Source organism: Mixophyes fleayi, chromosome 1, assembly GCF_038048845.1.
Source record: "Mixophyes fleayi isolate aMixFle1 chromosome 1, aMixFle1.hap1, whole genome shotgun sequence".
NCBI classification, from domain to species: Eukaryota; Metazoa; Chordata; class Amphibia; order Anura; family Limnodynastidae; genus Mixophyes; species Mixophyes fleayi.
In genome coordinates this window covers 77982955-77999197 of record NC_134402.1, presented here as the reverse complement: position 1 = coordinate 77999197, position 16243 = coordinate 77982955, and the positions used below count along the sequence as shown (strand labels likewise).

Sequence of the window (16243 nt, the reverse complement as noted above, 5' to 3'; positions counted from 1 at the left end):
CTATAACACTTTCATTTTTCAGCATGCTTTTTTTAAACAGGTTGTGAGGTGAGCTGTACAATAGTAGAATTGTAGAACATACTCTTTCAACTCCTACAGATTTAGGTGAAGGCTACATTTGGTATAATGTGCACTTAATACTTTCATTGGTTCCTCTTAGGGGGAATTCAGTTGGCCGCGTTACTGCAAAAAGTAACGCCGCCTGCACACTATTATAGTTAATACGGTAACAGTGTGCATAATTACCGTTAGTACAGTAATCTTTAACGCTGGTTTTTGCTCACCGCTCAGGGAGCCACGAGCAGAAATCCTGGTAAAATTTACCATATTAACGGTAATACATTATGGTCTTCTAGTAGTATGATAAGATGGCAAACCAGGGATTATTTACTAAAGTTAAAAAACAGGCATTACATCTATAAAAGCCACACGGGCAATACAATCATAGCAGCCTAACTTCCATCAGACACATAAAAGCTACTTGCTGCTCAGTTATTTTGGTTCGGTTCAATTTCTACATCTAAATTCAACGTTAGTAAATGAGACCTAAGGGTAGATGTATCAAGCTGCGAGTTTCCGGCAGGTTTGAAAAGTGGAGATGTTGCCCATAGCAACCAATCAGATACAAGCTATAATTTTGTAGAATGTACTAAATAAATGATAACTAGAATCTGATTGGTTGCTATAGGCAACATCTCCACTTTTCAAACCCGCCGGAAAATTCGCAGCCTGATACATTTATCCCTAGTATCTTTCATTATTGCTGTTAAACATAAGATGTGCTGTGTCACATACAAATGATAGGGCAGGTATCACAATATGTATTTTCCACACAGACTTGTGCTAAAATGTATTCGTTCCACTATATGTCACCCATTCTCTAACGGCTTCCTCACTTTAACACCAGTGTTGGTGGTGGAAGCTGGTGTTTGGCCATACAGTTATATCATGTTTATTTCATTCATCTGGGTTACAGCAAAGCTCTCCTCTGCTCTCTGATTTTATACAGAGGGATCAAGAGACTATCTTTTGCGTTTCATCCTAGGGCAATACAAATAAACAGACATGACCGAAAATAATCATAGAACAAAATGCTGTTTATTTAATTAAAGGGGCCCAGGTTCAAGCCATTAATGTAATCAGAAGCTAGAAAACCCCTTCAAGCTAATTAGAAGTTTTCAGTGGCACTATAAATGTGCCACTGAATTTAACCTGAAATGTCGCTAGCGATGTTCTGAATTATCTATATTAATAAAGGCAGAATAAAAGTTCCCTATTCTTCCATAAAACAAGGAACTGCCAAATTCTCGCTCGTTTTATGTATTTACCAACTTTCTGCATTGTTCCTAATGACCAAACCATTCACATTAACTATTAAAATATAATCGCTTTTCCCCATCTTCAGCTATCATTTACTGTAATTTAATACTGTATGTTTGTATATAGAAATATTTTGTACTTACTGAAATTGAACCCTATTTTATGCTAAGTGCAAAGCATAACAAAATATTTACAATGCTTTAATGCGGTGCAGCATTAATATTTAATTGACAATGCAAATGGCTGTTGTGTCAGGCTTGGTGATAACAAAATATTTAATAAGAAGCTAAAGAAGTGGAAGGAAAGAAAATAAAATGTAACTCTTTCATGCCCTGGATCCCGTAAGCTCTAGTATTACATTGTGGTCAGCATTAATTTGTAAAGGATAACAAATCCAGTATATTTGTAGGCCTTACAACTGGTTCTGGTTAAGCCTATAGGATGCCATAGTTATACGGGGTTTGCGCTTCTTTTTCAAGTATTTTGATTCTGAACTATACTCTTGAAAGCTACGATGTTATGTAGATTTGTAATATTACAACCTGCTATATTCTGCTATGTGATACATCATTACAATCTGCACACAGTCATCTCTGCAGACAATACATAGTTATTTTCCTATTTAGCTATAAATTTAGAAAAAAAGGAAATTGATTAATGATTATCTTGTCTGGCATTGAAAGGGCTCTGGAAGACCGAATTTCAAGAAGGCCTGGATTTCAGTTGTTAATTTAAAGAAGATTTTTACTTACGCTTCATTAAAAGGGCATCAAGGGTTACAAGCTTTCAGTGAAACGCTACAGAATTACCGCACAGTGAGGTAACTGCTTAACTGCTAGATCTTCTATCACCGCTTATCATTGGGTGGGAGGTATGGTTGTATAGGGAGAAGTCGGCGAAAAACGCCAGTTTTCACTAGAGAAATGGGGTTTCTCCCTATAATAACTAGGACCCAGTATCTCTGATCAAAAATAAAACTGACATCGATGAGCGGTCGATCAATAGCCTGCAAGGGTTCACAGTTGGCGTTTTTGGCGTTTAATACATAGTTCCAATAAAACAAAATTCTAATTTTAAAAATAAATAAATAAACATTGTGCAGACTTTTAAGAAGTATCTTTTCAAGTTTGACAATCCTCTTAAGAGTCTCAAATACCACTGATGTGTTCTTGGGACCTATTATCTGTTATAAGCAATCCATCAACTAAGGCTAGGTACACATTGAAGAATTTTCCGCTTGACGTGATATCTGAAACGATTATACCTACAACTGAAGGTCCAATCAGTCTGGTGATTCATGTGTACACACTGACACGATTTACCTTCAGATCTGTGCTCTTCATCTGGTCATTCATCTGGTCCTCTAGTCTTCAGAGAATGACAGCACAATATTCTTTCATTCATTATTGTCACATTGTCACACTGATTAAACCGCCTTGTTATAGCTATACACATGTCCTAACGAATTTCTTTAGCTTCTGTGACTCTTAAATGAAACATTCTGTCTCAGAATGAACAAAGTAATTATTCCTTCTACAGCGCACTCTACATTTATACACGGGTACATTCACTGCTAGCATCGGCTGAAAAGAGCCCAACTCTGTAACCTCTGTGCGGATCGTCAGCATGAGTGCATACACACTACATGATTGGTCGGTGATTGTTCGGAAAATATTAAATGGTACGACCAACCAAATGAGCCAACAATCGACACTTTGGAACGACTTTTGACCATCGTGTCACTATACACACTAACCGGACTGCCGACCGAATTTAAAAAAAATCTCTACACGTTACTTGTGCTATCTTTATTTTGGGATTTGCAGTAATGTAAGTGCTTGAATCTCCGCAGAGTATACTGATGCCATATAAATAAATGTTAATAATAAGAACAATGAGTATTTTTTTAACATTGATCTTTATTTCTTGTCATCAATAACAGGACTTGAGATAGAGGGATGGTCCTCTTGATCTTGGGATAGAAAAACTTTTCTAGGAAACTAGCCAAGTCAGCATTGCATATTACTATTTATATTACAAACAGACCTTGTCATAAAGCTATGTAACAATAAACATTTCAGCTTGGTTCGCTGTGCCTCAAACAAAGATATTTTGAAAAACGCAGTGCACCTTTTCTGGATCTGTCTGCCATTTGCAAATCCAGTCCAAACACGTTGTACTCAATATATCAAAGAAGGAAATGTATTTGCTTTTTATTTGATCATCATTCCCTGACACATCTAGTTCAGCTCACCCCTATTTCTGCAGGCTTTTGGGAACAAGCTTTGCAGAATAAGTATTATATGCAGAGTGGGCGGTGATCTTTTTCCCTGTGAATAGAAACACAAAGACGTAACAGATGCAGTTGTAGGTCCTGATTCATTAAGGAAAGTAAGGCAAAAAAGGAGTAAATTATCTCCTGGACAAACCATGGTACAGTGCATGATACAAAGTAAGGGGTGCAAATTAGTTTATTATTTTGCACATAAGTTAAATACTGGCTGTTTTTTTTCATGTAGCACACAAATACCTGATAGCTTTATTTTTTACATTGATATGTAGTGTTGATCTGCCTCAACTATAAATCTGTCCCCACATTTTAAATTTACCTCCCCCTCCAATACAACATGGTTTTGCCCAGGTGCAAAGTTACTCCTTTTTTTATGCTTTGCTCTTCTTAAAGACTCAGACCCTACATGTTTACCATTTATTACCACTATATCACTATACAATGAAGAGATTTATTCACAGCATTAGCTTATCATTTTATGCTATATTCAATCATGCAATTGTTCTCTGGATAAATAAATTACTTTCATATTTAAGACTCACTAGTCAGCTTATATATGTAATTAAGAGGTGCTTACTGCTAGTATTTTATCTGCATTTATCTGCATTGAGAAGAAGGCCAACAGCCTCTTTTGGTTTGTATTTTTGGGAAGTGAAGTGTTAACAAAGTTGTTGAAAAATCTAGTTTGCAGATAACAAACTCTTGCTGTTATTTTGTACATATTTTTAGTGCCAATGGCATTTGTACCTTTTATTGAAATGGTTGTCTCTAGGTATGACATGGGTGCTGTCCCCCTCCAATGCAACATGGTTTTGCCAAGGTGCAAAGTTACTCTTTTTTTGCTTTACTTTCCTTAAATGATTCAGGCCCAGTATGTGTATCCTGTGTAGCACACAAACAAATTGTCTGAGTCAGGACTGTGTTGAACCTGAGCTTTGTGCATTGCAGTGCATGTGATTAACACTAGACCACTGAATCACACAGGAGTTAAAAGTGATGAATGAAATTGACAGGAACTGAGCAAGTGAGCATAATACAGTGAGTTCTGCTTGGGCAAACATGATGTCCTGAGATGTTTGGAGACCCATGCACTGAATGGCCTGTGATTTATATAATGCTTTACATTAGCAGTTTAATGTCTGAATTTCTACTATTACATTGATGAAACAGATTACTGGTAAATTATAAATATTTTTTGTGTACACAGGGTAATTCATAGTCTTATCAAACTTGGAAGTAAATCAGTTAGACATGGAGATCTGTTTAGACACAGCCTTGTACAGCCTTTAGCTCTGGCTAAACTTCACAAAGTCATGGATAGATCATTGTCATAAAACATGATTAATCAGTACAAGACAATCTATTTTTCCTGTAGGTCTAACATATAAAAGTCATCACCTTGCTACATCTGCTTTTAAAAGTACCAGACATGACTATGCTTAAAATTAACAAATAAAAAAGAAATCCCCAATATCATTATTTGTCATGGTGCTTCAGTATATAGTATGTCATTAAGAATTATTAGCATAAAACATACTTGCCAACTCTCCCGGAATGTCCGGGAGACTCCAGAAATTCGGGTAGGTCTCCCGGGCGAGCAGACAAATATTCCGCAAATGGCATCTGCTCCTCAAAATGACGCGATTTGCAACGAATCGCATCATTTTGGCAACGTCCCCCGCAACAAAAACGGCATTTTGTCCAAATGAGGCGATTTGCCACACCCCGCCCCCCTGCTTGGGATCTCCCGGAATTAACTTACCAAAGATTGATAAGTATGGCATAAAATTAAGGGCTGGCATTTAAATTTGGGGATTGACAGTTGTGCACTAACTACTTGGGTGGCCCCTAAGCCTCTCCTGCACATGGCGACACTAGTGGTCTTCTCCAAATATCCCTCTTTTGTAAATGGCTGCTCCATTTGCCGCTATCACTGTACCTTGTGAATGACAGTCAGGATATCCAGTGTGGTGGCTTGGAGCCATTCCATGTGCTTCCTGATCCATCGGTTTAAATGGAACCTTGTGGAGAATTATGAATGGCACCTCCTTTTATTCAGTAGATGGTGGAGTGTGGTATCCATGAAGACATCATGAGGGACTGTCCAAGCTGAAGGAATATAGGGGAGAATATTATACTGGTACCAACATAAAAGATACTATAATATGGCAAAATAGGGGAGATCTTGAAAAGTCCTTTGAAGGTCAGTCCTCATTTAATAAAGTGTCTAATGAAGTGCTGGGGAAGTAGTGTCAGGAAGGTGACGGTGAGTCACCGGACGCCCAGTGTAACATGCCTTGGGGCACCATTGTGATTTCTGTCCAGAGCCACATTGTGTTTGTCCAACATCCATTAAAATATTCCCACCTTTATTTTACATATAAATTGTTTTTCTTCTTGAGAACTTTTCTAAAATAATTATTTCAAATAAATTTAGATGAGCAGAAGGCGATACAATGTCTTTATGGTACAGTGTTGTTCCTGACAACAATGGCTTAATGTACTGAAGTCATTAGATCTCCCTCCATACACTGTATTGGTACCTTGTTAACGTGATGCTAATAGTTGCCATAAACACACTGATTTTACAGTTGAAGAAATACAGCCCCAATTCACTAAAAGGGATTTTACTATGAACTAGAACTGTGTACATTGGTTGCTATCTGAGCAGTGACATTTTCCAGCTTTGAAATCTGGTATTGTTACAGAAGTATGCACTGGTCTGTCAGCAGACTCAAACAAGTGGGTTATTCTGCTTTATTGATATTTCAGGTGCTAAAAAGAAAAATAATTGTGGCATCTCCATTTGCAAGCCACAGCAATGCTTTGTTCACCTTAATGGTTCAGGACATAGTTGGGTCACCATGTTATTCAGAATGTGTGACCATGATAATATTAATGTACTGTTAACTAACTCATTATCATTCATATATTTATTAAATACAACTTTGTCCCCTAATTGTTAGTAACTGTAAAGCTGGGTACACACTACAGGTTTTTCATCCAATTATTGTGCCAATCACAAGATAAACGACTGTTAGGTGCAATATCGCATTAGTGTCTACTTTTCCACGATCATATTTTATTGTACCAAAGCACATATAATAATTTGATTTGGTTTTGTAAAAATCACTATCAACGATGGAACACCGTCGGGCAAATGTGGAAGTGTGCAGAGTCATGATATTTTCAGCTGATGGTTATAAGAGATGAAGAGCACAGATCTGAAGGTAAATCCTATAGGTTTGTACACATGATACTGCATGCTCATCGGGACTTTCAGTCGTAGGTATAATCGTTACAGAAATCGCATCTCCAGTAATTTTCCGTAGTGTGCACCCAGCTTTAGATCCTTCATTTCTAAACAATGATATATCTATTAAAGCAACAAAATATAAAGTTGAACAATGTGATGCAAAGTTTATTGAAAGACTTAGGGGGTATATTTACTAAACTGCGTGTTTGAAAAAGTGGAGATGTTGCTTATAGCAACCAATCAGATTACAGTTCTCATTTATTTAGTACTTTCTGCAAAATAACAGCTAGAATATGATTGGTTGCTGTAGGCAACATCTCCACATTTTCAAACCCGCAGTTTAGTAAATATACCTCTTAATGTGGGTCGTGGCTGGTGAAGATTAAGCATCCATGTTCTAAAGGATAGGTGACTCGACATCACCTAAACTACTGTCTGACAATTTATAGCAAGTTAGTGCTTCTTAGTTATGCATAGAGATTTATTTCACTATGCACTAATTCTGTGCAGTTTAAATCACTATATGCATCTGAGATGTTGCTATTGTCCCTACACTATCGTTCTTTCTTATCTGTTGCCAGCTATAATTATATAGGTTCAAAACAGACACCTGAGGTAATTCTCCTCATTTGTAGCAAATTAGCAAGGTTATCTGGCTGTGAATTACACTCAGAGACAAACGTTAACACTGGACCCACCAAACACCGGGGATTTCAGGTTCACAATGCCGCAAATCGTGCGTTCTATATTGATAAGGAAAACATAATTGTTTCAAGCAGTTAAGCACTTTTATTGGAAAATATTTTACTGTTGAAATGCTCACTTTTTCTTTTTACTCCAGCCATCAGAAGCATTTGGCACAGCATGATGAAAATCTGCTTTCTAAAAAACGTTGGCAGACAAATTTAACGAGTTTGTTCTTTGACACACTAACAAAGAAACATAGAATCTAAAACAGATGGAAAGATTGTGAGCTCAAAATGCAGTTGAGTAACTGCAAAAGCAATGGTAGTTTTTGTACTGGCAGTCCCCAAATGCCTGTGACACAAAAGAGACAAGTGGAAAAGACAGATGTAAGAAATTCCTGCAGACACCAGAACTGTCAGTGTGATAAAATAACCCTAGAAATCGGGCAATTTCAACTATCTTTCCCAGAACACTGCAATATGCATTTTGTCTGCTGAAACTACAGAACATTTTGGAGAAGTTCGTCTGCTGCTATTTTTAGATTTATAATTAGAATTCTTATCATTTGAATTTACTAATGGGAAATGGATATCTTCCGTCATGAACATCCCAAAATGTAGCAGAAATATACAAAGCAGAGGAACTATGGTCACGTAGTCTGATTATGCCACAGATATACTAGCATGCTGTAGCATTTAGGGGTTTATTTACTAAACGGATTTGAAAGAGTGGAGATGTTGCCTATAGCAACCAATCAGATTCTAGTTATCATTTATTTAGTACATTCTACAAAATGACAGCTAGAATCTGATTGGTTGCTATAGGCAACATCTTCACTTTTTCAAACCCGCAGTTTAGTAAATGTACACTTTAATGTCACTGGTTAATTTGATGCCTCAGTTTTTATATACTTCTTGTAGAAAGAAATCTTATACTGGGGGAAAACTGCTGCAAAAAATTCTATTCACAATTTGCAAGATCCTTGTGAATATGAGACCTTAATATACTTGGTAACAGTCCTAGAATTTGTTTTTTTTTCTCCCTGACAATACCCATGGTTTTCAATGGGTCAACATCTCGTAATTATCATCATCATTTTGTTTGTGAGCCGCCACAAAGATTGCAGCGGATGGTCAGAATGATATGTCCTACAAAACACAAACCGTACTTAAAAACTCGAAGACGGTGCATGAAGGATGTACAGACACGAGAGCGTTCTGCTCTCAAGTCATTATATTGTTTTCTGTTGTGTGTGCTAAAGGCAGTGTTATATATTTATTATTGTTTTGTATCTTGAAAAATACATGTCATCTATTAAACTAATGTAACAGAAATCATATTCCCCAAAAGGTTATAAAGGGATTAGCAAGTAATTTTAATTTATTTTTGTGCTGTAGATAAAAATCTACATTTCAACAAATCTGCTATAGTACGGGTTAACTATTTTCCAGGTGATAGCAGCGTTGTTACTGCAGAATAATAATTTTTTTTAAAAAAATAATGAAAAAATAATTTAAAAAAAAATCCTTACCATTTTGGTTACCTGTCAAGCTTTTCTGTAGTAGATAAGTACAGTTCCTGAAGACCAGTCTTAGAGGCATATTCAATTGTTAAAAAGTTCAGCGGTGTTAAAACTAGTACAGTTAATACGGCAAAATCTAGCTGGATTTCAGCTCGCGGCTCAAGGAGCTGCGAGCTGAAATCCAGCGAGTAAATTACCGTATTAACTGTTTTTCCGCGCACGATTACCGTAACGGTAATCGTGGGTGGACTGCGGGATTTTCAGCGTTTCCGGCGACTATTGAATATGCCCCTTAGAATCTATTCAAATTTACATGATATAGGTTCACTGAATTTTCTAGCACAATATTTATTATTAGAAGTTGAATGATATATAATTTAAAAATGTCGTGGCATTGTCTTTTAAGTGATAAAATACAGAATTGTATCGGGAGGCTGTAGAGATTTAGGTGTCGCTTCTGATTGTTCTGTGCCATTGTTTTGTTGCAATATGTTTGTATTTGTACAGGATGTCATTATGTACAATCTATAGAACTGTTCAGTGCTTCCAAACATATCTGGCACTTGATAATATTTAATTATATCTCAATTATACTTGAGCAGTCTAGCAAGGTGTAGAACATGTCTTACATAAATAAGCTTTCAATGTGGCTGTAAACAGTCACTGATTTTATGCATATTCATTGTATTAGAACAAACATTCCAGCCTGCGTTGTGCTGGTATTTGCCAGCCTCAGTTTACAATGTGTTTGTTTCCAATCAAGTTACAAAGTGCAGGCACATGCTTCTGTTTTCTTCATGGGCAGCTGTGGTTTTAAGAATAGAGGATTTCTCTGTGAAGTCCAATGAGATGTAATACTGCTGATTACAAATGCCTACACTTTATCAATTTATGACAGATGCAGGTGGACATCCTGAAGCCCCAAATAGACCCATAGACTCCAACAAACTACATATATGCACAGCAGGAAATTCAAAACAAAGGCTAATTTATGTAAAAATGTGTTCCTAATCAAAGCCCAGCTCTGCTGGGAACCGTATAACACACTGTAATCCTTACATGCAGATGCTTTCATCTTACATTACCAGTTTGGTATCATTCCAAATACTCTCATCTTACCTTATCACCCTGTGTGAGGCTGTTCCCTGCTCTCATATTATACTTCACTCCAGACCCATCTGGCTGCTCGTAGGACTCCCTATATTCATCAGATGTAACACAAATGACTCACTGACCTGCTCCGAAATTTAATTTTTGTTCACAAAAATACTATATTTCTCTTCGGAAGGTATAATTAAGCGGTGAGCAGAGATTGACAGGTTTTTAAACCGCCCTGAATTTACTGTTCTAGTTGTGACAATAACATCACAAAAGGTTACATAATAGTGAAAATTAAAATATGAAATGATTGAGATAAAGGCTATAAACATAATGATAATTTGTGCAATTAACTTCATTTTTAGTTTCTGCACAGCAGTATTTCAACTAATGTCAAAAAAGTTCTCCTTTTAATTCAATGTGTGCATGAATACATACATCCTACTGGATTGCACCTCTGCAGTAGTCTTGCTGATTTAAAAAACAAGTGAAGCCAATATTTGACATTTATATCACAGGCTGTGTATTACTGGGCTGAATAATATACATAAAATAACTGGGGTGTTTATATAACTAAATATGTCCATCATGCTCTCTTGTACTCCTCTGCAGTATAATGCCATGTTAGGAGGAGGGGGTGTTTCTCTAATTAAACAAGCACATAAGAGACTGACAGCTATGCAGACTTGCTTTGCAGAAATCCACAGTGTGAATTGTCTTTACAGTGACAGTGTGATGTCATAGCTATCCATTCTCATAGTTTTTTCTACATATATCCCATTGGGACCCTGTCCTAAAGAGGTGGGAGAGTCACAGTCGTCTGTACTGGGTGGGGAGGGTAAGTAATAATGTTATATTTTTATTTAACAGAGATGCAGTGGAATGTTGGGTTCACACTGCACAATGTATTTTACCTACACGGCACATATGGGAAAACTTCTGTTTTGGCGTTTAGTGGGGAATAAAGTTCAGTTCCAATGAGAGTGCCAAATTCCTGATGAAGCTCAAAATAATCAGAATGTAATATTGGAAAAATACTTACCTGGTGAGGGTTTCATTTATTCTACAGGTATATATACAGGTATATGTCATAAAGCACAACACAGACATAAACATGCACAAACATAATAATTTTATTCAGAGGCGGAACTATTGAGCTGTGGGCCCCGGTGCAGGGAGGCTGGGAGAACGGTCCACAGTTCAAATTATGCAACACAGCAATGTCCACAGTTCAAATTATGCCATATAGTGGTGCCTCCAGTTCATATTATGTCACATTATTGTCCCCAGCTCATGTTATGCCACATTAGTGCCCCCAGTTCTTATTATGCCACATTAGTACCCCCAGTTCATATTAAGCCATACAGTATAGTATCCACAGTTCAAATTATGTCACATAGTAGTGAGGGTCGCCAAGAGAAATTTGTGGCCTGCTGCTGCAACTTCCTGCCTCCCCCCCCTCCACAAACATAGCAGGAGAAGAGATGTGCACCGTCGCGTAGCAGTCAAATGGGGCGTGGCCACAAAGTGATGGGGGTGTGGCTAACATGTGCTGTGGCCCCTCTTACACATGACATTATGAGGGAATTCAATTAGCCACAAAGTGCCTCCGGAACGTCCGTGAAACATTTCGTGGTGGAGATTTTGACAGAAAAATCATTTATTTATTTTTTTAAACTACCTGGCAGCCGGGCACCCCAGGCAGGCACCCGTGATAGTAGTGCCTCCAGTTCATATTATGACACACAGTAGAGCCCCCAATTCCTATTATGTCACATGGTAGTGCCACCAATTTAATGTATAAACACAATTTGCCACTAAAAACATATGTTACTAAAACATATGTAGGCAGCTCTGTTTTCATATATGCGACTGACCAGGTTCCAGGCATCTACAGTTCTGCAATGGAAGATGGGAGCCATCTTCAGCTGCTTGACTGAAGTAGCTCTGGCGTGCCAGGGAAGAGAGAGCCGCATGCCACTTATGGCACACGTGCCGGGGATTGCGGACCACTGCGGTGGTGCATAGCTGGAAAACGTACGATGCCTTGTGAGATGGGGTGTAACATGGGTGGTTCAGGGAGTGTTTAGATGGGTAAGGAGTCTAATCTGTCCTGATTTTTCATTTGGGCGTGTTGTGATGTATGTTATTTAAATATTCTATAGTTTTATGCACTATGCTGGAATGGCTTAAGGTATAAATACTTCTGCTAGAAAACAATTCAATATACATACAACTTATTACATCTGTGTCAGTGGTCTAACATTTTTTCACCCTTTAAGTTTCCAATCTATTTCTTACAAATGTCAATCCTATCACTATTATGCCTGGAAACTACTTGCCTACAGATAAAATGCGCACAGAGATCAGCGCAGCAGAAATTGGTTCAATAAAGCAACAGGTTATTATGATTTAGAAGAAATGTAACATTTAAATTCAGCTGGAATAAACCACAAACAAGTTCAAATACAATTCAGCCTTTGTAATTATCTTCATTCCAGATCCCTTATGGCTATGTAATAAGATGCATTATATTTGTATGTTGGCGCAATAATGGAATTACAAGCTACGCTGCGGGTGTTGCCTCTGCCCGCTTGTTCCCCTTTATATTGTAACTGTTTGTATATACACTGCCTGCATGATTTGTAGAGCAGGAGACAACTCTTCATGATGCTGTAAAATAAAGCTGAAATTAGTAATTACAGAGCAGGTAGATGATCTGTTATGGATTGGAGGTATTTTCTCTGGACATTTTTGGCTTCCTTAAGCCCAGTCCTTGCAATGATTCAATGGAATAAGATAGAATATAAGTTGTATATGTAGTGCTACATAGCTAGCTGAATCTGTGTGTGGGTGTCCTCTGGGTACTACGGATCACTCCCACAGTACAGAAACATACTGGTAGGTCAAGGTAAAGTGAGTGTGTTTATGTGGTAGGAAATTTAGACTGTAAGCTCCTCTGGCAAGGGATTATTATGAATGATTAAACATTTTTCTGTAAAGTTCTATGTAATTTGTTGGCGCCATATAAATGTTAATAATAATATATCTGCAGTTTATACTTTGTCACAAGTGAAATATGGTTAACACACTATCGCCCAAGGCTTTAAACCGCCTGCATTTTTTTTGCGCCGGTAAAAGCATAAAAACAGGTGTGGACATGGATCTTATTGGTTCCAATGATCCCATACCCAGTGCTACTTGTGGTTGTGATATGCTACTTGAAGTATCTTCCATTGACCCGCTCTGTACAGTTGTAAGCGCTGTTTACACACTGCATGTTATGCACAACTGTGGTTCACGTGTGGTGTCCCTGGAATGCTTTCAACGCTGGAGGGTAATTGCCCTAAATGAGGATTAAATCCCTCCTTTCTGGGGTTTTGTAAACTCATGCTATTTTATAACAGTGGTATGTTTTAAAAAGTCTTTATTTTATATACATTGGAGGGTGTTTTGTGTCCTTTTAAGGCCATCACACCCTATCCTTTCACGGTTGCTTGGTATTAGAAGTGATTGCCAAAACTGACCTTGAACTCGGTGCCATAATTGATACCTATGGTGATTGACCTACATAATGGGATATTAATGCTGCTTGTATCATTGTTCTACATCCGTGTTATAATCTGCATGTTCTGTAAATCCTTGGTGTAGTTATGAGTCTATCATTCAGATCTATGATCAGTGTTCTGCTCACTGTACCTCAGGAGTCCAGGCAGATAAAGGTTCTTACTGTGTGTAACTTCTAAATATGAAACACAGAGAATGTTAGGAAGTAAACAAAGATTATAGTGACTGGATGCAGGGTAGTTGTCACATAGGATGATCAGTTCTGATTATACTCTGTACGGTTCTCTGTTCTGTCTGATTATTTGCTTTTCTTGTTCTGTCTAATAGAAAATCCTTAACATTCCCTCTTTCTCTCCCTCAGCCATGCATCTGTTTGGCCTCAACTGGCAGCTACAGCAGACAGAAAATGACACTTTTGAGAATGGAAAAGCAAATTCTGAAGTGGTGCCAACACATACTGTATATGTGCCAGCTGGTGATAATGGTAAGAGCACTATTATTATTCTAATTGTTTATTTTATTCCTGTTGATCTAATTTTATATTTTGTCTGAAAAAATCATATTTGTTACAGCATTAGGGGCAAATTTAGGATTTCTAAAAGAGAAGGTTCCAAATACTGGAACAAAGCAGGAAACAAACGTGACGGAATGAGCCGGCAACAGACACCTTTTTTTTGCAGTCAAATTGTTTTACTGTAAATAACAAATATGGTGTTGAGTCACAAAATGTTGCTTATTCACATGGTATAAGACATGTAATAACAACAAGACATGAAAAAAAAAAATAAAAAAAATTTACATTACAGCGTTCAAATTTTTTTGCCAGCGCTGTGGTTGCTCTTCAGCTCTGCACCCACATTGTCCTCTACACCAGTCCACTTTATCTGACACTTTTATCAGTCTGCAGCAACAATCATGGCTGTTCAGACCAAAGACAGCAGCAGAAGTTAGAATGTATTTATTCTAGGAGTTCTAGAACAGTCATCAGTTCCTGCATATTTTCATTGGTCAATGAGACCAACGATGTAGTCCTGATCTCATTGGCCAGTGCACGTCTTCAAGCTGTTAATGACTAGCTAGTTCTCCTATTACTGGTCTATAGTCTTAATGCAGCTGCTGTGATTGGCCTCAGCACTGGGGTCATGAGTTTGATTCCCGACCATGGCCTTATATGTGTGGAGTTTGTATGTTCTCCCCGTATTTGCGTGAGTTTCCTCCGGGTGCTCCGGTTTCCTCCCACACTCCAAAAACATACTAGTAGGTTAGTTGGCTGCTATTAAATTGCCCTTAGTCTCTCTCGGTCTGCGCGTGTGTATGTTAGGGGATTTAGATTGTAAGCTCCAATGGGGCAGCGACTGATGTGAATGAGTTCTCTGTGCCGCGCTGCGGAATTAGTGGCGCTATATAAATAAATAGGTGATGATGATGAACTATCACAGTTACTCACTCTCCAAGCATAGTACAGGAACTGCTTTTATGCAAATATACATATATAGTACCAGAGCCATTATTAGATCAGTATGAGTAATCGGTGAACACAATTGAATCAATACCTCCCCATAATGATTTTTTGTTTAACTATAATCATACTCCTTAAAGTATTATTATTATTATTATTATTCTCCTTTATTTATTAAGTGCCACAAGATTTACGCGGTGCTGTACACAATACAAACAGTAGACTATAACAGGGTGAAACAGTATAGAACAATAAACGAATAATACCAAGACTTCAGAATCTCCAGGCATGGCTATTGTAGTGAAGTTGGAGCAGAAGAATAGGTATAGAGACAGGAGGGAAGAGGGTCCTGCTCATAAGAGCTTACATCCCAAGAGAGGCTAAACAGAAAGTAGCTCTTTAGTTAAAGTGATCATAGATTGTAAGCTTGCGAGCAGGGCCTTCTCACCTCTTTGTCTGTTTTACCCAGTTTGTTTATTATGTTTGTCCCCAATTGTAAAGTGCTACGGAATATGTTGGCGCTATATAAATAATTGATGATGATGAATGATACAGTTTGATTATTCTATTAATAGATATAGCACATCATTTTAAAGTTTCATTTGGAATCAATTAAGCAATAAAGCAGTGCAGTAAACGTAATCTACTGTAGTTATATTTGTTATAAAATGTTTAAAACCAGTTGGTTTTTTTTGTTTTTTTTTTAAAAATAGGGTAATATTACTAACACCGTAATATAATATCAGTATAATAGCAATAAAATAGGTAAAATAAAAAATAGATTGTTGCACACAGGACACCTTCTGATCCAGGGGATGGCACTGATGTGTTGGAGGCTGGTGTAGATGACCTCTTTGTCTCCACATTTTCTAATGCCCCATTCACACTGCCTAAAACGCCTGGGTTTTTGCAGGGGCGAGCTCCGACGACCCGGGTCAAGGCTCAGTGTGAAAGGAGGTCTGCGCAAAATCACGGGTATGATGACCCAGGATTAAACTCGGGACGCCTGCAGTGTGAACGGTGCCACCCGGGTTTTTCAACCTG

At 37.7% G+C, this 16243-nt stretch overlaps 1 protein-coding gene across 14 annotated transcripts in view; it reads left to right on the top strand.

Annotated features, from left to right (window-relative positions):
• Nucleotides 1-16243, top strand: part of TENM3 (teneurin transmembrane protein 3) — a 763547-nt gene that overhangs the window by 572172 nt on the left and 175132 nt on the right. For all 14 annotated transcript variants that reach the window (XM_075197350.1, XM_075197334.1, XM_075197322.1 and 11 more), the window contains one exon: nucleotides 14102-14224. In XM_075197350.1, the coding sequence (XP_075053451.1) occupies nucleotides 14102-14224 (123 nt within the window). The remainder of the gene's footprint in view (nucleotides 1-14101; nucleotides 14225-16243) is intronic.